The following is a 20,928-nucleotide window of genomic DNA, read 5'->3' on the forward strand; positions in this document are numbered from 1 at the left end:
GTGTTAAAATACACAGTACTTGGGGGTGAAAGGAGTGAATGAATGCTGTTTCTCTGTTGGGGGCATAGTCTTACATTTCCCCTTGCTAACTGGTAAAGCTTGCAGAATGCCTCTCAAGTGGCTCATGTGGCAATAGCAGCCAGTTGGAAACTACTCCTCTTAAGAATTGAGAAAGAAGAATGAGATGAGCAGACTGAAGCTAATACAGGTACTGTTGGGAGAGGTGGAAGAGAGGCCAACAAACTCGTCATCACTTTCAGATATTTAAAGTACAAGTGAGTCACTTAGAAAAGAACACGAATCCATTCCCATAATTACTTGACTGTTGCAGATTGCTTTTCCAATTAACTAGCTGTACTTTAAGCACCCTCACTCATTCATTCAACAAATGGCAGACATGATGTTCTAGGTGCTGTTCTGGGTGCTGGTGCCATTGCAACAGAGTGGGAATCTTCCACCTTCTTTGAGTTTTTCTTCTAGCCAGAGAAGGCAAAGAATAAATAAGCATGTGGTATGTCCGATGAGAAAAAGAATAAGGGAACAAATTAAGTGGGGAAGGGGACCCAGGGTACCAGTAATAAGGGAGGTTCTGAATACTGGGAATTGATAAAGACCTCATGGCAAATGTGAACTTAAGCAAAGACCACAAGGGGTCATTTGCTAACTGGCAATTGATGTTGCAAGAAGGGTACAGCATGTGCAAAGGGCTTGAGGCAGAGCAGGTCTGGAGTGATCGAGGAAGAGAAAGGTAGCTTCTGTGTTGGAACTAGAGAGAGGAAGGACAGAAGCAGATACAGGAGGCCAAGTTGAGAGCAGGGGAGCCAGTCTGGGTCAGGTCTCATCAGCTACTGAGCCATTTGGGAAAGCGCTGACAGACGTTCAACACAGGAGTGCTCTGAGCTGAATTCAGGTCACTTAGAGCTGTGTATAGACTAATGTGCAGGTAAATGGAGAAGCAGGGATCCTGTGGGAAGTCACGGTTGGAAGTAGCAGTTGTAATCAGGAAGAAGAGACCCTGGGGAAGATGAAACTCCAGGAGGAAAGCAGGAACCCTGGGTCATCTTTGCTTCCAACCTAGAAATTCTTCACCACCAACCTGGGGAAGGGACCCAGAGTTCTTGACAGCCATGCGCAACATGGGCCCTCAGTAAGGCTTGTGGGTGAATGGAGGAGGGAAAGGAGAACCGTAATGATGGAGGGCACTGGGGAGGGCAGCATTGGCGGGCGCTAGAGGGAGACAGGCAGCAAACACCAGGGTGAGGCCCTGTGCAGGAGGGAGGGCAGCATGCAGAGCTGGCATCCCAGGGGAGAGTGGGGCCCTTGACCCCTTGGGGTCCAGCTGCCTGTTCTGATCATCTTCCCCAAGCATGTGCTTCATTCTGGCCTCTGGACCCTGGGGACAGTGTGTTGGATGCTTATTAGGGTTACTTCTATTTAATTCAGCTTCAGAGCTGCAAAGAGAGACACGGTCTAATCAATCGGTTGAGCTCTAGTTTTCATCCCAGGTGCCGAGGCCTCTACCTAGGCAAGGGTGCTTTTCCAGGTGTTTTCTCTTGCGAAGTCTTGGTTTACCCCTCCCACTCTCCCCCCACTTTACCATTATCTACATATGTCCTTATGTGTAACCTCCAAGGTTCGCCATCTGCTGAACAGCAGCAAGTAGAGATGAGAAAGGAGAGAGGACAAACATCAGCTGGGCAAACTGTGGTTGGAAAACAGGCAGCTGTGATTCTATTCTAAATTGACTACAGATTGATTACACAATCCAAGTCACCTTCCTGTATGATGGAAAAATAATATCTTCTCCAAATGTAATACAGGCCTCACAAATACCCAGAGAATAGTCCTTGCTTTTCTGTTAGGAAAGTTTGTTCTTTACACTCTTGGCTACTCATCTCCAGGGGCTTCTGGTGGGCTGATAGACTGTCCAGGAAGCAATGATAGATCCCAAAACACTTACCACCAGAACACAACTATGGTCAAATTATTTACTTACTGGTTAAGATTGTAACTTCCAGTTTGCACCCGACTGTTGGTCTGGATATTATTACTTTTTTTTTTTTTTTGCACAAGGTTTGAACCCAGGAGCACTTAACCATAGAACCACATCCCCAGCTTGCAATCCTTCTGCCTTAGCCTCACAAGTCACTGAGATTTCAGGCATGTGCCACCATGCCCAGATAATTACTATTTTTATATATTATTAAATAGACCTGTATTCGTTTGCTAAGGCTGCCATAACAAAATTTCATACACTGAGTGGCTTAAACAACAGAAATTTATTTTCTCACAGCTCTAGAGCCTCTTAAGCCCAAGATCAAGGTGTTGGCAGGATTGATGTCTTTTACAGTCTCTCTTCTTGGCTTGGATGTGACCACATCCTCATGTATTCTCACTTGGTCTTTACTTTGTATGTGTGCATGTCTGTCTAATCTCTTCTTATAAGGACACCTGTCGTATTGGATTAGGGCACACCCTAAAGAACTCATTTTAACTTAAACTTTTAAAGACCTTATCTCTAAATATGATTATATTCTGATGTCCTGCAGGTTAGAATTTTAAAATATAAATTTTGGAGGAACATAATTCAGTCCATAATAAGATCTAATCATTATTTGCAAGTGTTTACTGAGAACTTAGTGTGCTGGCCAGTTAATTTAATTGGCCAGGGCACAGTCAAGATCATATTGACATTAATGAGCCAGTTGGCTTAGACTCCATGCATAATCCTGCTCAAGGACAGACAAAAATTGTGGGAGATGGGATTAGTGCTTTCTCATTTGAGAGAAAGCAACCCAAAGAATATGCAGCAGGTGCACCAGAAAATTATCTTCAGTAATGAAGAAAGACACCCTCTAGCTGAAAGAATTCTGTTGGACAGAGTATGATAACCCAGCACTATGGTGTCTACAGACTCAGGCCTTTCTTCCTGGGCCATTGTTTGGGGCACACACCACTGGGCGTTGGGCTCATAACAGACTTGGGGAATATAGAGTTAGGGGTCTTTAAGTGAAGGGGACATTTAAATATTTTGTTGATGTTAAGTGATGAGTCAGTGCTCAAAATAAATCAGCCATGGCCATGTGACTAGCAGCTGCCAATCAAGCGATATGGCATTGTTGAGGGGTGGGTGTCCAACAGTGGGAGGTATGAAGAAGGGGTACCTTGAGTTACTCAGAGATGGATGAAGAACTCATAACCTAGGAGCAGAAGCAAATGAACACACAAACAACATTGGACATAGTCAGGACCTTTATTTTTATACATGCTCAACTTTTCATACATTTATAACAAGTGTGATTTTATAATCCCAACAAACTTGTTGAGTAAGTAGGACAGGAATTTATTATTAATCCTATAAGTTAAATGAGGCAGTAAGTCTCAAAGCAATCAAATAACTGACTAAGGCCACACACAGAATGAAATATAAAACTATTTCCTGACTCCCTCTCCTGACCTTATTCACTTGTCCACATTGAGTCTAGTTGTAGCATTTGTCAGCAAAGATTTTAAAAGAGTTCATCTAGTCCTTTTAGATTGTGAGAGAAGGCTGTATTTTTGCTACTATCATGTCAAGTGATGTGTTGTCGGATGCAAATCAAAGTCAACTCATTCCTGAATATGACATATGCTTTGGTCATGGCAAAGCAAAAGGAAGCTTTCTTCCCTTCCTTCCTTGACCACTTCCTTAATGCTACTCAGGCCATTCTCCAGGCTAAGGAGTCCTTCTTCATTCCTTAGACGCAAACCATAGATACACAGGCATTTCCAAACGAATTCCAAAAATAGAGCCCTAAGGCTACTTACTCTAAGAATCCCTTTGTGACCCAGCGTCCATCTTGGTGCACTCCCACAGCATCTACAGCTTTGACTGGCAATTTTCCCTTGACCTTTCTGGGTTCCCTACTATACTGCACTTCTCATAGGCAGGGGCCAGTCCCTCTAACCCACCAACTTATCCCCAGGGTGATTGCAGTAATCAAGAATATATGCTTGAAATAACAGAAAGGGAAAACAAGAGTGGGATTTTACAAGATCTTCTCTCCTGCCTGCCCAAAGTTGCACTCCAGTTCAACGTTTGCAGAAGAAAGGAGTGAGGGAGATGGATCGTTTTTTGCTGAAGATAGTCCCTGGTAGTTCTAGTCTGATAATGATTCCCAACTAACCTGGATCAAAAGGTTGGGTAGTGAGAGGCAAACAAGGACCACCCCTAAGTATCACTTATTTGAAAGGAGGTGGAGACAAGAAGGAGCCTTTCCCTGACCTTGGAGGATAAGTGATGAGAAGAATGAAATGGAATTCCGGTACCACTGTGGTAACAGCTATTGATCCTGATGAAGGCTAAAAGGGCTGGGTCAGGTCTGCCATGGCTCATCTTGGCAGCTGCACACGGATGTGGCCTGCACAATTCAGAACTTGAGTTTTGAATCTGAACCATTATAAAATGACGGAGTGAGCCAAATCTAAACCTACAAGATGCAAATTCTAAGAAATTTTAAAAATGTGATGACCTTTATTCAAACCCCCAGGCAAATAGCATTTAAAGGGGACACTGATATGCATGGTGACTGCTGCCATTTCCTAACTCTAAAATAGAAACAGTTCCAGCCCATCTCACACATGAATATTATGTAGAACAAGCCATAAAATATGATGGCAAAGCACTTTGCACACATAAAATCCTACATGACTGATACTTGCTACTACTTCCCATCATTTAATGTCTAAAAATAAATGTATGCCATTTATAACAATTTTATGGGACTTTGGAGGCTACTGGCTCTTAGAAAACATGGAAGAAGAAACCCGGGCTACTGGAAGTCATAGATTGTCTTGTAGGTGAAACTTCCTTGCTACAATAAATGTGAGTCTTTTTCATTGAAAAGAGAAACTTTGTTTGTATGTCTGAAAGGTTCTGAAGAAAAATATTATGGTTTGAATCTTAAGTATCCTCCAAAGGCTTATGTGCTAAAGACTTTGCTCCCAACTTGTGGAGCTAATGGGAGGTAGTGAGATCTTTAGGAAAGGCACTTAGGTCATTGGGGTGTGGCTTTTTTTTTTTTTTTTTTTTGAGACCAGGGATTGAATCCAGAAGCACTCGACCACTGAGTCACAGCCCCAGCCCTCTTTTGTATTTTATTTAGAGACAGGGTCTCACTGAGTTGCTTGGGGCCTCCCTAAGTTGCTGAGGCTGGTTTGAACTTGCAACCCTCCTGTCTCAGCCTCTGGAGCCGCTGGGATTACAGGTGTGCACCACTGCACCTGTCTGGGGGTGTGGTCTTGAGTGGGATATTGGGACCCCAGCTCCTACCTCTGTCTTGGTGCTTCCTGGCTGTCAGGAAATGAACAGCTTTGCTCCATCACATGTTCCCTGCCATGATCTACTTCTTCACCATAAACCCAAAAGCAATGGAGCCAACAAATCCTGGACTGAAACCTCAAAACCCATCAACCAAATAAGTCTTTTCTCCTTTTAAGTTGTTTATCTCAGGGATTTTGTTGCAGTGACAGAAATCTGAATAACATGTGATAAAATATATAGATGGTTTTTTTTTTTACTCTTTTTTCCCCAGACTCTATCATATAATAGGTGGTTAATATGTGCCCATTGAATAAATTATTCATTGCATGGGGTTCAAAATGAAGGCTACAAGCTTCCAGGTATTGTGGGAGTTATCAAACATCATCCTTAACTCTGACACATTGCTTTATGACTCTACTAAAGTCATTGGCATTGTTAGGGAAATAGTCCAAGTTATTTCAATACTGTGAATTTCTCTAAAGGTTAAGACTGACAGGTTTGAATCTTTTCCCCTCATGCACCATAAGAACTGTTCTTATTTTGTATTCATGATTCAATTAGCCATTTTCTTTGAAAATGTCAGTACTATTTCACAGGCCAGATTAGGATCCTCTTCACCCCTCCCCCCAAACAAAAAGTATGAAAAGCAATGGTTTTCATACTCTGGGCATCAAATCCTTCATCTCTAAAGAGTAGGAGCTAGTTCAAATGACTCCTTCCAACTTAATACTCCACAATTCTATTAGGACATCTTGTTCTAGTGCCTGCCAATGGAACAGATTCTTTTCAAGAAGAAAATGGAATCGGGAAGTAGCTGCTGAGCAGCCTCAGCTATTGAATACTGCTCTTGACAATGCAACTCACCCTGTGCTCCTTCCTGAATCATAGTCGCCAATATTCTGCATATCCCTGACAGCTGGGGCACCATTTGCTGAGTTCAGGCAATATACACATTTTGCAACCACTCTGTCTCACCCACACAGGAAACCATTTACCTTCTGCTGACCTAGCAACCAAATCATAAGCTCAGTAGAGAAACTGGAGGTGGTCTGAAAGTAAAGAGGAGAAGGAAACAAGAGGGCTCTATGTGGGGTCATCATCCAGATTTATTTATGGCCTCTAAATTAGACCCTTTATAGGCTGATACCTGAGAAAAGAAGAATGATAGTTAGCAGTACAGTGATTTTTAAAAATCCTTATAATTATTGCATGTTTCCAAAAATTAACTTGTAATTGTTTGACAAGGATCCGAAGACTGTTCAGTAAATGCTATTTTGTTATTAACTAGAATCCTATGGGGAGGAGCAGAATGTGGAAGAGCCACATGCTTTTCCCTGGGACTATAATCAAGAGCTAGGCATAGCTCTTCATTTTGAGTTTAAAATTAAAAAAAAAAAGAAGACAAGATTGACAACATGAAATAGTAATATTGAGCGTCAGCCAACAGGTTCATAAAAATTAAGTACTTCTACTGCCTTCTGCCTTTCCTGTGTGGCTTCTTTTTTGGAATCAAATCAGCTCTCCTTGTCATTATCTCATCAGTTTGGTCAGTGGTAATCATAGACACTTAGAAATGGTGCTGATGTGCTCTCTAGCAGCAACCATCAATCTCTCTTTCTTCCTTAATGTCTGCTGAAATATATGTTTGCTCCCACAAAAGGCTTAGATTTGTAGCACAAGGGCATTGGGATTGTGTGCATTTGGCCTAAATTTGGTACGATGGTGACGTTTTAATGAGATTTGCTCCTTGTAAATCTTAATTTTTAGAACTAAAAACCTGCTTCATTTAATCTTTACTGGCACTATCCTTAGAAATACAGTACATGGATTTTGAAGAAGCATTCAAGGAATGCAGCTTTTTGATGTGTTTGGTTTATTGGAAACAACATGGAGGAAAAAAATAGTTTGTTGAAAGAGTTGTAATAATGATTAGACCAGCAGGAAGGTGTGGAGGGAGGAGGAAGGTGAAAGAGTCATTAGGTTTCCCCTCTTTATTACTGCTCATCTCATCTATACAGAGCTGGAGGCATTGTGATGGCTTGGCTTGGCTCCATGGATGCACTGATATATGCTCTCCTCCATTGCTGGATCATTTAAATGCCTTGAGTTGATTAAAGTCCACAGGTAAGTTTGGTGTATCAGTGTGCTAACTTTATAAGGTGCATCCATTGACAGGGGTTTCATGTGAGCCAGAGACTCCAGCATGACCATCTTCCTGTGAGACCTGACTGGCCACAGGCTTTTCCAGCTGGATATGTTCAAGCTCCTTCCCTGCTTTCCTCTCCAATCCATGAAAGCCCAGCTGGAGAGCACACAAGAACCCCACAATGGTAAGATCTGGCAGCATTTGCTGCCCTGAGCACCTAGGATACGCCTGTTAGGTTGGAGTCTCCCTGTTTGATTGGGTTTCTCCTTCAACTCCTGTTTTATTCTCCATTTCCCCACTGGTTTAAATCCCTGTTTTAAACCCTGAATGATTAAGATAGGTCCTGACCACCATCATGGCTCTTCTCTGCCTGCCTCACCTTTCCAGGGGGCTTACAGACCCTGAGGTGACAGAGACTCAGGGCATTTATCTCCACTTAGATACTATTGCCACTTTGTCATGGGCCTTTAATGACCAAGAAAGCCAGGTAGACAGGGTCATTCCTAATGTAAATACAAAGAAAAGGACATTGTCCTGTTTGAAATGCCTTGTCACACAGGCAAGGTCCTTAGAAAAGCATATAATGCAGGTACAGGGTATATCATGGGGATCCATGGTATCTGCTAAATTTTTTTTCTTCATTTTTCAGTAGATGATAACTGAAACTTATGAATAAGGAAAAAGCTCGGAGGTTTCTGAGAGGGCATTTTGGTGCTTCAGACATGGTCTCTACACTGTGGTTGTGGGGTGGTATCCAGTGGAAGATAAAAGACTGTGCTCAGCAGACAAAGATGGAACAGCAGCCCCGGAAAACACCTATGTGAGCCCATACCATTGCCCCTTTCTCCCTTGCCTGCCTTGGCTCAGCTCCCCAGGACAGGGCTTGCAATTTTTTTTTTTTTTTAAAGAGAGAGTGAGAGAGGGGAGAGAGAGAGAGAGAGAATTTTTTTAATATTTATTTTTTTAATATTTATTTTTTAGTTCTCGGCGGACACAACATCTTTGTTGGTATGTGGTGCTGAGGATCGAACCCGGGCCGCACGCATGCCAGGCGAGCGCGCAACCGCTTGAGCCACATCCCCAGCCCCAGGGCTTGCAATTTTGATACTGATTACCAGACCTCTCACCAGCTCTCACCCTGGCTGAGAACATGCAGTCCCTTACCAGACTCCCCACAAGCTTCAGGTCCTCTGGCCACCCACAGTTCTGATCAGCTGGTTACAAATCTATGTGGGAGATTCTCCCACTACCCCCTCAGGTGAGATAACTCACTCTAATATACCACAGAATTCAAGGAAATACTATTGTATTTCCATTACAATTGCATTGTAAAAGACACAAGCCAAAAAAGTCAAATAAAGAGACTCAGAGGATGAAGTTTAGAAGAGTCCAAAATGTAAAGCTTTCTGTCTTTAGAGCATATCACCCTCTCAGAACATCAGTGTATGACTACCAATCAGGAACAATCTAGAATGTCCCCTAAAGGATCATGCATCAAAGGCTTGGTCCTCAGCCTGTGGCACTACTAGAATATGGTGTATCCTTTAAGAGGTGGGGCCAAATGGGAGGTTTAAGGTCATTTTAGCCAATCCCCATTGAAGGGGATTATGGGACCCTTGCTCTCTCTCCTTAACTTCCCTACCATGCAGTGAGCAGCTTTGTTCTACTACATGCTCTTTGCCAGGATGTACTCCCTCACCACAGAGCCCAAAGCACTGGAGCCATCTGACTATTGGAGCCAAACCTTCAAAAGTGTGAGCTTAAATAAACTTCATCTCTTTAGAAGTTGATTATCTCACTTTTTTGTTATAGAATGGAAAGTTAACTCACACATAAGCTTTGGTGTCCAGAGTTTTTATCGGGGTTATAATGTAGGCATGATTGATTGACTCATTGGCTACATGATTGATCTCAAGCTATAGCCTCCCTATCTTCCCCAACCTTCTGATCATATGGTTTGTCTTTCTGGCAAGACCAGCTCCCACCCTGAAACTGTCTAGGAGATAGTCACATCTTTAGCATAGGTGTGGTTCCAGGGAACTCCCCACTGCCTGACCCATAAGTATCAAAGACTCTTCTATCACTCAGGAAATACCAAGGATTTAGAGGCTACTTCCCAGGAACCAGGAAAATTCTATATTGTAAAATACCTGGCTTTTCCCTCTCACTAAAACAGCAGGCCATCTTGGGAAGCAATACCTCAGCATCAACCATCTACTCTCATCCCTAATTATTTACAAGTGGTTGTCCTTTCATAAAACCTGAATTAATTTAAAACAGAGTCAAAATCACATTTGCTTTGCAAATCTGCTTTATCAGGTTTTTTGTTTTTAAGCTCAAACTCCCCTAGGCATTTAAAATCTAAGAATAGCTCTACTTTATGCTAGCCATTCCTACACATGGAGCTCACAGGCTCCCGAGGCAGCCAGCCCCGGTCCAGTCTCAGCCCAGCTGCTTCTTAGCAGCAGGATGACTATGCAGGACTGTCCTAGGGTAAATGACCCTAGGAAAATATTTTTACAGGGCTTCATCTTTTTGTAAAAATTTGAATCATCTTAACATCATAGTGTCGACATTATCCTAGGGTCTCATGCAATTCCTTGTTGGCCAGCAGGACAGGTTAGTGGACACCCTCTTGAATTGGGCTTGACTGAGGGCTCTGGGACAACCCCATAGGTGCAGCTTTTCAAGTTCCTTAAGCAATTGGTCACCCCTAACAAGTGGGGTAAAAAAACACTGGAGAGAAATGAGGACCAAAGCCCCCAAAGGTCCCCTTGCCTCTGAGTTATGGGAGAATTTAAGGTATAAAGCAGGCAGCCCTGCAAGTCCCTTGAGTTTGCTATGTTCTAAGGGCGTGATAGGATACTGGATAGAGGACTTACTTAATATCTGTTTCTTCATCTGTAAAATAAGGATTCTAATAGCATGGACCCCTCAGTCAATGGAAGGAAAAGATGATTTAATATATGAAAGCACTTGGAAGTAAGTTTGGCATGTTTTTTATGTATTAACTGTTGTATTTATTCTGTTTTTTTTTCTTTAATGTTAACCTTCCATTAATCCATACAACTCTATAAATCACTGGCTATTTTAATTCACATTTTACTAATGTGGATTAGTAAATTTATTTATGATAAAGCTTTGGTGGTTGGAAACATTGTTTTCCTGTCTCCACCCATGTCTTTGTTGTTATTAATAACAACCAAAAAGACAATGCTTATACCAGGAAGGGATGGGAAGAGAAATTTCCTTCTCCCTCAGTCCTCACTGAGTTCTAGAGCTGAGTACTCTGGGTTTGAAGCCTAGACTCTCAGCTTCTGTCTCTCCAGTTAAGAGTGCCATGTGACCTTGAACAAGTCACTTCATCACTCTGGTCATTGATTCTCATCTATGTCAAAATTAAAATAGGGTTTCAAGAATTAAAATAATTTATTTAAGGTTACACTTATATCTGGTAAGACTCTGAGTTAAAGTGTGAGTCCACTTCGGCCTGCCCATTTTATTCTATGCTCCCTTACCTTCCATTTATTCAAAGTCAAATTCTGACATCTTAAAAATAACAGTTAATGTACAGAAAGGTACATTTTCATGGCTTGAGCAATGCAGAGGCATTTTTTTTTCTGGAGTATAATGTTCAGATAGACACATACTCCATCTTCTAGAGAACTTCTAGAAGTAGAGACCATGTAGCAGAATGGATCCTGTAATGCCAGCTCATTAGTAAATATATAAATAACCCATGAAGGACACTGGAATTAATCTTCACCCCAGTACCCAGTGCTACAACCTGCCTTCGTTATGGATTCATAGTTTCAGTCAACACTCTCTGCTAGCTCCACCTAGCACTGGAATCTCTTCTTTGCTCCCAGAATCCCATGAGGAATATTCAAACATATTATTCTTCAATTTCGGTTTTGGGCACACTGGGATTTGGGAAGGAATCATTTAACTTCATGCTGATACAGAGTTGAAAAAGAAACAGATCATTCCAGAAATCGCCCGAAGGCAGGAGAAAATGCACATTAAAGTATAAAATGGAAAGCCAGCTGGAATTTAGAGGAATACCTAAATGTGAGACAGTCAAGTAAGGTGGGAAAAAACAATGGAGCTTGGGGCCTTGGGCAGAGCTAAGAATATAAATGGCAGGTACAAATTCTATACCTCACACCTAGAGATTCAGAGCAGGAAAGCTAAGAAGAATGGCAGGTTACTTACTCAGATGCTTTCTCTCTGGAACCATTCTGTACCAATGTCAGAGAAGTTGCGAGGGAGTTCAGAAATTTAGAAGCCAAGGAAATGTGCTCCTAGAAAATTAATGTTCTCTATCTGTGGGACCAGAAGCACCTTGGTTATGATTCAGAAATAGGTAGGAAGAGATCAAAAAGACTTTTTTTTTTTTTTGGTGACTTTGTGGGAGTTTTGCAGAGCAAAATAGTTTCCAATGATTCCACAAGATGGAATGATTTTTGGAAATTGAATGTGATAATGAACACAAAAATCTACTTATTCAAGCTTTCAGATGTTTGAGCTTAGATTAGTTGAGATTTCTGCCATGTCAGGATAACTATAATTTGGTATTTTTTTATTTTTGATTCAAACACAGCCATAAAGACCTTTTCAAAGAGGTAGGAAATGAGGCTGGTAAGAACAACCATTGGGAAATATCAGGACACTGGGATTGGGGTAAATGAAATAGAATGGAGCCAGGAGCTACAGGAGGTAATTCCAGAAAGCGAAGGTCATCTGATTTCCTTTTCCAGGTATGGGGAGTGTTTCAGCAGACCAGAGGCTCTGCACCTCCTACTTCCTGGGGAGTTGGCCAAGGTCATATTGACTGATGGAAGGTGAAACAGAGACTGATCACTAAAACTCCTTGTCAGGGAGCAGCTGGAAGTTTCCCACGACTGCCTTTGTTCAAAATTGGATGATAGCTATGACAGAGTGGCACTTGTTTTCAGGGTTCTTTGTCCTTACTCTTTCAGATGCTAGTGGGACCCACTTCTACCCCAGGACAGTGGGTCCCCCATTGTACAATGGCTTCTCTTCATGGAGTTGACTGAGAGGAGCGATTTATTCATGATCAAGTTTTGGTGGTTGGAAACATTGCTTTCCTATCTCCACGTATGTCTTTGTTGTTATTAAAAATAATAGACAATGAAGACAATGTTTATGCCAGGAAGGGATGGCAGGGGGAGCTTCCTTCTCCCTTCTGTCCTCACTGAGTTTTAGAACTGAGCACTCTAGATTTGAAGCCTGGAATCTCAGCTTCTTGTCTCTCCAGTTAGGGTGCCATGTGACCTTGAGCAAGTCACTTCGTCACTCTGGTCATTGATTCTCATCTAAAATGAAGAGAATGGGATGATCTAAAAAAAAAATCCCCTTATAAATCCTCTCTATTCTGAGTTACCTGTGAGTGTGTGCTATTGTCATGCTGGGTGTGACTCCACAGAACAGGCCAGCTGTGGTCAATTCCTTCGAAATTCTCATCTTCAAATGAGAGAACCTGGGCAGGACTGTTAGGAATGGGGCGAAGAAGTTGATGAGAATCATTACAGAGTCTGTCACTCTGGCCTGAGTGCATGGGATCAAAGGAGGAAGCAAAGGTTGTAGACATCATGGACATCGATATGAGCAAAGTTTTTGCCCTCTGTCATAGAGATGGAGGGAACAAGGAAGAACAGTTATGCTCCTTAGGAGGTGGCTCTGCTCCACATGGACCCGGGAGAAATTTGGTAGTCTATTATATTTTTGAAGGCTAAAGATAAAAGGTTATGTAAATGAATTTCAGAAATTTTCTCTAGAAACCCATCCTTCTCTCCAGCTCTATGGAAATTATTTTTTTGCTGTTCTAGTGAGCACAGGTTCCTTACCAGGAATCATTCTGTTCGTGAAATGGGACTTTCCAGGTCTCTGGTAGGGTGATATAAAGTCTCACAGCTGCTGTTTGCATTGTAGGTGGGGGGGGGGTGAGCTGAAATGGAATTGTTTATGCTTCTTCTGTCTTGCTCTCAAATGACAGTTACCTTCAACTGAACTTAAGAGGTCAAGTGCTTCCAGTTTAACAAAAGTGAACTCAGCTGTTATTCAGACAGAGGTGAAGGACAGGGGAACCTTGAGCTATGGAGGGGGGGAGCACAAAGGTCAGTTTACTGGTGCCCAGGAAACCATCTTTCTTCCTTCACTGTGTTCAAAGCACTTACTTTCACTCGTTGATTAGTCACAAGTAAGTGAATGAACCCACAGCAGTGCCTGCTAGGGATCAGGCTCGGCAGGGCAAGTTCAGTAATGGTGCCTGTCTTTCCCACTTGGAAAAGGGTCGGCCTCAGACCAGTGAGGGATGCCTCTCCAGGCATCCATGAGTAGATTCAGGCAGAACCCAGTGAGAGGAGAGTGCTGAGCTCAGCCTGGCAGAGTGGACTTATTTTTTAACACTGTCTTTCACCCCCTGACTTGTCATCTCATTTATCTGCTAACTTATTTCTGCTTTTGGTAAAGTCCTCCAGTGTATGTGTGCTCCTCCTCGGAGGACTTTTTTTTTCCCCCCAATGCACAGCCAATGAGCTGTGAAGCACTTTCAGGACCCAAAATAGAAAGTCTTTGAGAGCATGTGGCTCCCCCAGGGATCATTCGGACTTGCTTGCTCAGATGCTAGGAGAGTAGGGCAAGGAAGACTGGTTGCCTCTGAGGGGTGGGCCTCCAGAGGGGATATGATTTCTCAGTCTCCATCCTCATGGTTCATTTCAAATCATTTTGAATCATTTCAAATCTATGCCAATTGTGGCATTCTCAAGCTATCCTGACCTGATATGAGAAAAAAGTTGATTGCTTTCCAAGATAAATGAGCTATAACATGATAATTTTAGGATTTCTGAGGGTGAGAGCTGCACTTGGGTATTAGCAACATCAAACCAAGCTATTAAGGGGGAAAGAAGGGGAAAGCTTTAAACAAGCAGAAGCCTTTCGCCTGCTCTGCTAATCCACCTTGAGATCTGATGACTCATATTGGGTTGCCTGGGTAACCATGACATAAGAAAAGGGTGTGTGTGTGTGTGTGTGTGTGTGTGTGTGTGTGTGTGTGTGTGTTGGTAGGAAATCCTTTTCACACCTGGCTCCTGTGCCTTATCCTGGGAGTACTGAGAGCTGACCCTGAATGTGCAGCCAGTGCCTTTGGCACCTGGCAGTGGCATGGTCTGACCCTAGGTTGCTTGTCATTGATTATTTTCTCTGGGTGAGCAATTTTGACAGAGAAGACATCTCTTAAGTTTGCCCAAAGGCACTCAAAGTGTGATCAGAGGTTCTGTTAGCTCTTTTCCATCCCCTCCTGGCTCTCCTTATGGGGACTGTAGTTTGTTCCCATCAAATGAGAGCAACTGCAGCCCCAGGGTGGTTTTGGTCCTTGGGAAATCTAGTGGGTCATCCCAGGCCTGGTTCTGTGTCCTTACAGCCAGGTGGCCACATGTAATCAAGATTAGCATGGCTGCCCATCTCACCATAGCATCACCCGCAGGGGAAGGGTAGGGGACTATAGATTCCTAGCCTACCTTTTTTAAGTCCAAAGAGCAACTCCTCTAATCTCTGGTTTGCTCTGGAGGGCCAACTGTGGAGAAACAGCTACAACATCTTGTTCAGATTTGGTTGAAATGGAATTTGCAGTAACGGTCAAACATTCAGGTGAAATTACATTGTAGTAAATCCTTTGCATAGAAATGCCTCCACCCAGTTCTTTGCCTCCTGGGAAGACCTCTGGATTCAGTGAATCCTCTGCAATTACTGATCCTATGTAGTGACCATTTCATATGGTCCTAGTCCAGGAACCATTAACAATACCATAAAAATCTCAGGAAAATGACATTTGTCATAGAATGTCAACATTCAAGAATAAGTGGTGTTACACAACACAACAGAGAACAGTCCACAAATTGACCAAATACAAGCAGTATGACCTTAGGCAAGTCACTTTGACTCTGTGCCCTCAGTTTATTTATTACTAATGACGAGGCTAGTAACACACAGTGAGAATTCAGGGAGAGAGTGTGGGAAGGTGTTTTGGGATCTGGAAATCACATTCATGTAGAGGGCTGTTACCATTAATTTAGATGGGATTTGGATCCAAGCCAGTACAAGTACATCAAAATGTTTGACCCAGACATTGTCTTGTTATGATATTTACAATGTTTTTCACTAACACTATCACAGCAAAATTTGAAAATATTTTCTAGTTTTCTTGAGATATGATTGGCAAATAAAAATATAACATATAAAACCTGATAATTTTTACACACACACACACACACACACACAGGTACAATTTGTGAAATGAGTCCCACAATGAAGCTAATTAACATACCCAGCACCTCACATAGTTATCTTTTTTTGGAAAATTTTTTTTTGGTTTTTTTGTTTTTGTTTTTTGTTTTTTTTTTCTTTTTGGTGGGAGGAACTCAATTATATGGTATATTATTATTAATTTCAGTCACCATGTTGGACTTTAGCTATCCAGAATTTATGCATGATATAACTGCAAGCTTGTAACTTTTGGCTAACAGCCCTCCATTAGCCTATTTAAAATTTAGAATTCTAAGTAAGAATCCCACATATTATACTTAAGATACGTAAAATTTTTTTTTAAGTCTTTTGCTGTCATGCACCCAGAAGACTCAAGGGATAAGAATGGAGGATACGAGTGACACACTCCTGACCCCTTCTGTGGTGTTACTGCTAAGGCAGCAGAGTGGCACCCCAAAGAATAGGGACTTGGAAATCAGACACACCTGGATTCTTGCTGAGCTCTCTGCTTCCTTGTCCCTGACATTAGGCATAGTAAATGCCCCAAAATGTTAGTTATTAATAATTCCTATCATTAGTTTATTTCCTCATCATTTAATGTTTCTTTAATATCAAGTACTTCTAAAAATCTTCTTAGTTCTGGGTTCATTTTGCTGGAGGTTGAAGATACTAGAATTCACACATATACACACTTACAGATGGAGAACAGTTTGAGAAATGTGTCATTAGGTGATTTTATCATTGTGTAAACATTATAGAGTGTATTCATACAAACTAAGGGGGCTACAACATTACTAGGCAATATAATCCATGAACCCGTTGTCGTATATATGTGTTCAGTCATTGGCCAAAATGTCATTATGGGGCTCATGACTGTATTACCATTTCTATTTATGACTTTAAATTGCAGTAGTTAGAACACATGTCATCACGTAAAATCACCTGGCACAGTGCCTGTGCTCTAGTGAGTGTTCTGGAAACCTATCAGTTTGGATGAGGATATGTAAAAATGTGCAATGCCAGACTTAGGCATTTGAATTAACTTTGATAAGCAACATGGAGCCATCGATGGTTACTGAGGAGGAGAGTGTGTGATCGTATCTGAGCTTTAGGAAGACAACTCTGAGAACAGGATACAGAGTGAGTTGCGTGGGAGGATGTCTGGATGCAGAAAAATTATGGCTATGCTGCCAAAGATAGAGTTGTAGCAGAAAGACTATAGAGAATGGATTAAAGCGGAGAAGAAAATAAATGTAGGACCCACCAGAAGCATTTGGAGCTGGCAAGATGGAAGTAGAGGAAGAAGTCAAAATGAGCAGAAGGTTGGTAGGTCATTCTGCCAACAAGGTAATGCAGAGTGGAAATGGACAGCTGAGGAAGGACTGTTGGGAGGGAAGGTGACATGTCACATCCACTTGGACTGTTGGGTTGGGACAGGTGGACAAATATGGAAATGCATATTTAGAGATTGGAAGAGAGGCAGAGCTCGAGGTAAAGTAGAGGGTCCTCTGCTTGAGGATTATCACTAAAGCCTGAGAATCCTCTTCCAGAGGGGACAGGAGGAGGTGCTCCAGGGAAGGAGTGGCCAGAGTCAAGCGGGGAGGTGGGGCATCATGGCTGTGAAAAGGAGTGGGCATTAGATAGGATGAGGGCCTGCCAGTCAGGGAGGAGGACTCTGACCTACAGCAAGAGTCAGGGGAGGCTCCAGAGACAGAAGCCTGGATTTATAATGGGGGCAGGGGTCTTGGAACTTGGAGATGCCCTCTTTAAAGGAAACCAAGGATGGGCAATCAGGAGAGGGAAGCAAGTCCGTTGCCCAAATAGCACTAAATGTGTAATGATGTAGGCACCAGTGGCTTTGGAGCAGGTCTGAGTCTTGCCAGAGAGCACACCCTCCTTTCTAAAAGCCACTAGTAAAGGTGACAATTTGATAAGAGGCCCAGCCCAGTGTAATCTGGGACAAATTTCCTTTTTAATTTTAGTTCTTTCTTTCTAAAAGGGAGTAGTGGGTCCAGATAATCTCTAAAATGTCTTATTAGATGAGGAGGAGTTTATCATTAGTTTTCCTCTGCATTTTGGAAACAATTGAGCTAATGCATACATTATACATATAAAATATATGGTATATAATATAATTATCAGATTCTATATACACACATTCACAAAAACCCCACTAAGTTGCTCAATTGGTTTTCCTTTCTGGTTTCCTACCATACCCTAAATCTATGTCTGATTTTCCTAAGTCTTCATAATGCTTTGTTTTAAAATCTATAAGATAGAGGAGGGAGGGAAAGAAGAATAAAAATGTGGCTAGGCGTGATAGATCTTGCTGTAATCCCAGAGACACAGGAGGCTGAGGCAGGAGGATCACAAGTTCAAAGCCAGCCTCAGCAACTTAGAAAGTCTCCCAAGCAACTCAGTGAGACTCTGTCTCTAAATAAAATGTCAAAAAGGGCTGGGGATGTGGGTCAGGGGTTAAGTGCCCCTGGGTTCAATCCCTTGTACAAAAGAAAAAAGAACAAAAATGTGCCTCTTTCCTGGCCTGCCAGTGATTTGCTTTGGAGGAAAGATGAAGGGCAGAGAATAATTTGCTCTCATATTACAATAGTTCTGTGGGGGTAAATAGTTTATTTTCCATATTTTACAATGGATAAAACAAACCAGAGAGGTTAATCTTCCTCAACTCACACAGGTAATTAAACATTTACTGAGTAACTCTGATGCTTGACTTCAGAGAGACAAAGATGATCAAAACATTAACTAGCTGTGTGATCTTAAGTAAATGAATTGATCTTTTTTTGGCTTCAGCTTTATCTCATATAAAAGAGGGTGTGGGGGGACACCATTCTAGAATTTTTCCTGTCATTATTTCACATGTTAGGATTTTGTGTCCAGGTCTCTGAATCCCCCTGTTCTTGAGGTAAGACAGAAAAAAAAAATAAAAGGTAAGTAGAAAGGAAACAAAAGAGACTTCTACTTTAAATCTAAAAGCTCCATGATCAGGGAACTCATACCTTTACTTCCCAGGCCTGTCCTTCCTCCTGGCCTGTCACTCCCAAATTCTTAAGAAATCTATAAATCTTAAAGTCACCATAAACTATGAAAATTGACGTTAGTGCTTATGAGCCCTGCTAGTTAGCTTATACAATGTATTTTTAGATTATATAACACAAAGTTGATGTATTTTAAAGAAACCTATGATAAAGGCACATTCCAAATGTTATCTAGGTAGAAGATACAAGGTCAACCTGAAGATCCTGGAGGAAGACCAGACCACCATAAAGGTCCAGAGGTCCATGATCAAAGAACTAAGTTCTGTAGGCTGATGTCATTCCCCACACACCTTTCTATGCCCACCTCTCTCAAAGCTCCCTTGTGACAACCTGCATTCTGCTCTGAGAATGCGAATCTTCACCTCTTACTTTCTAAAAAAGCTCTTCCTCTTTGCTAAAATCTGATGCCTTCTTAAATTCTTTTGTGTGATGTGTCATGAACCAGGAAGGTCCGAGTAGCAGTCTGCTCTACTTCCTTAAAACCCTTACAATGACATTCTGTCCCAGGAAAGGTGGGAGGCTTTGCCTGGGTCTAACTGGGCCTAGGGAGTGTGTGCTTCTGGATGCAGGCGTCCATTGGAAGAGATGAAGCACCTGCTCTTCTCCAAGCCGTTGCAGTTAGACAGTTGGCTGTAGGAGGTAGTTCTGATTCTGTGTTTCCAAGATCAGGGGAAGGTGGGGGCCCAAAGGGAAGACAATAAGACTCATACCAGATTGTTAATTGGGGGGGATTATTTTTAAGTCAGCACTACCTTCTGCCTAGCATGCTCACAGTTGGAGATGTTTTTCAGTATCTTTCAGCCTGCATCTCCCATGGGAAATAAAAGTCACTCTGCAGTTTCCCCAATCTGATCTTGCTAATCTTGCTAATCTTCCCCAATCTGATCCTCATGTTGTGAGTGACCAGTAGCAAAGTGATCAATGTCAATATGAATGCACCCGTTTGTATGCAAGTTGAAGAACGGGAATCTGAATCTCTGTGAATCCATCAGAGAATTCGGCGTGACCATTTCTCCAGGGTAGTGGAGGCATTAGGAGCTTTCACTCTGGCCCTGTCATTTTCAAGGTTGTGTCATGAGTGATGTCTTAGGTATCTTAGGGATATTTTGAGGATGGAGTGTTCTAATTCATGGGAGATGCTTGGAGCAATGCCTGACAGACACAGTAAAAACCTAAAATATGTACTGTTAATAGGTTCTTAGTATTTATAGGCAATTAGTTCACAGCCTCACACCGTGTCTCCACTCTGGTGATTCTGGTTGTAATTCTACCTTCCTTCCCAGAGCAACCTGAGAGCCTGACGTCAATTTCCTTGGACATTTAAGGGACCAGGTCATAGATTGTTAATATCTCTTTATCAATGAAAAGATTTGAATGAAAAATTAGGCATCAGTCTATCCCAGATCCCCTCCAGTGTCCATAGCCAAGGAATCCACTGACCTGGCTCAGCCTACTGAGAGTTCACAGTGAGCTTTTCATCACACTTAAAGGATCCTGTCCCACCCCTTGACCCATGCTGGCCTTTCAGTCAAGGGCCATACCCAGAGACTCCACTTTTGGAGTCTTCATAACACTTGACTTGTGTCCTGTCCGTCACGTGACTTAGTCCCCAAGGGGACAGTTTTCTGGGCTGGTGCTGATTCTCAGGCAGACTTTAAAAAGGACCGCACCATGGTCCTTGCTCTGTATGGCCAGGAGAATTCTCTGCATATCCATCCAATCAAACTGCTGCTGTCCTTGGAAGGTTGCGGGGTAGGTCAGGAGCGGGTAGGAAGGGTTGGTTAAGACCCGAATTGCTTTTTCTCCAATCAAAATAAATGTTCTTTATAGGGAAATACGTTAATTATTCTAAATCAAAAGTTACCAGTATTTCTTATAATATAAAATATTCAGCTATAACTCTTTATTTCTTATAAATACCTATCAGAAGTCCCCAAGGAATAGAAGCATGCTATATGAATATATCTCAGTACTTTATTTTTTAAAGAGAGAGAGAGAATTTTAATATTTATTTTTTAGTTATCGACGAACCCAGGCCGCACGCATGCCAGGCGAGCGCGCTACCCCTTGAGCCACATCCCCAGCCCTATCTCAGTACTTTATAAAGTATAGATTTCAAAAGAAAAGATGGTCTTTTGATG

At 42.1% G+C, this 20,928-nt stretch overlaps 1 protein-coding gene across 1 annotated transcript in view; it reads left to right on the forward strand.

Annotated features, from left to right (window-relative positions):
- Nucleotides 1–1,136: 1,136 nt before the first annotated feature.
- Nucleotides 1,137–20,928, forward strand: part of LOC308635306 (uncharacterized protein) — a gene marked incomplete at both ends in the record, with an annotated part of 43,541 nt that continues 23,749 nt past the window's right edge. The window contains one exon of the mRNA XM_081269658.1: nt 1,137–1,147. Within this exon, the coding sequence (XP_081125784.1) occupies nt 1,137–1,147 (11 nt within the window). The remainder of the gene's footprint in view (nt 1,148–20,928) is intronic.

Source organism: Spermophilus citellus (assembly GCF_964194105.1).
Source record: "Spermophilus citellus genome assembly, chromosome: 16".
NCBI classification, from domain to species: Eukaryota; Metazoa; Chordata; class Mammalia; order Rodentia; family Sciuridae; genus Spermophilus; species Spermophilus citellus.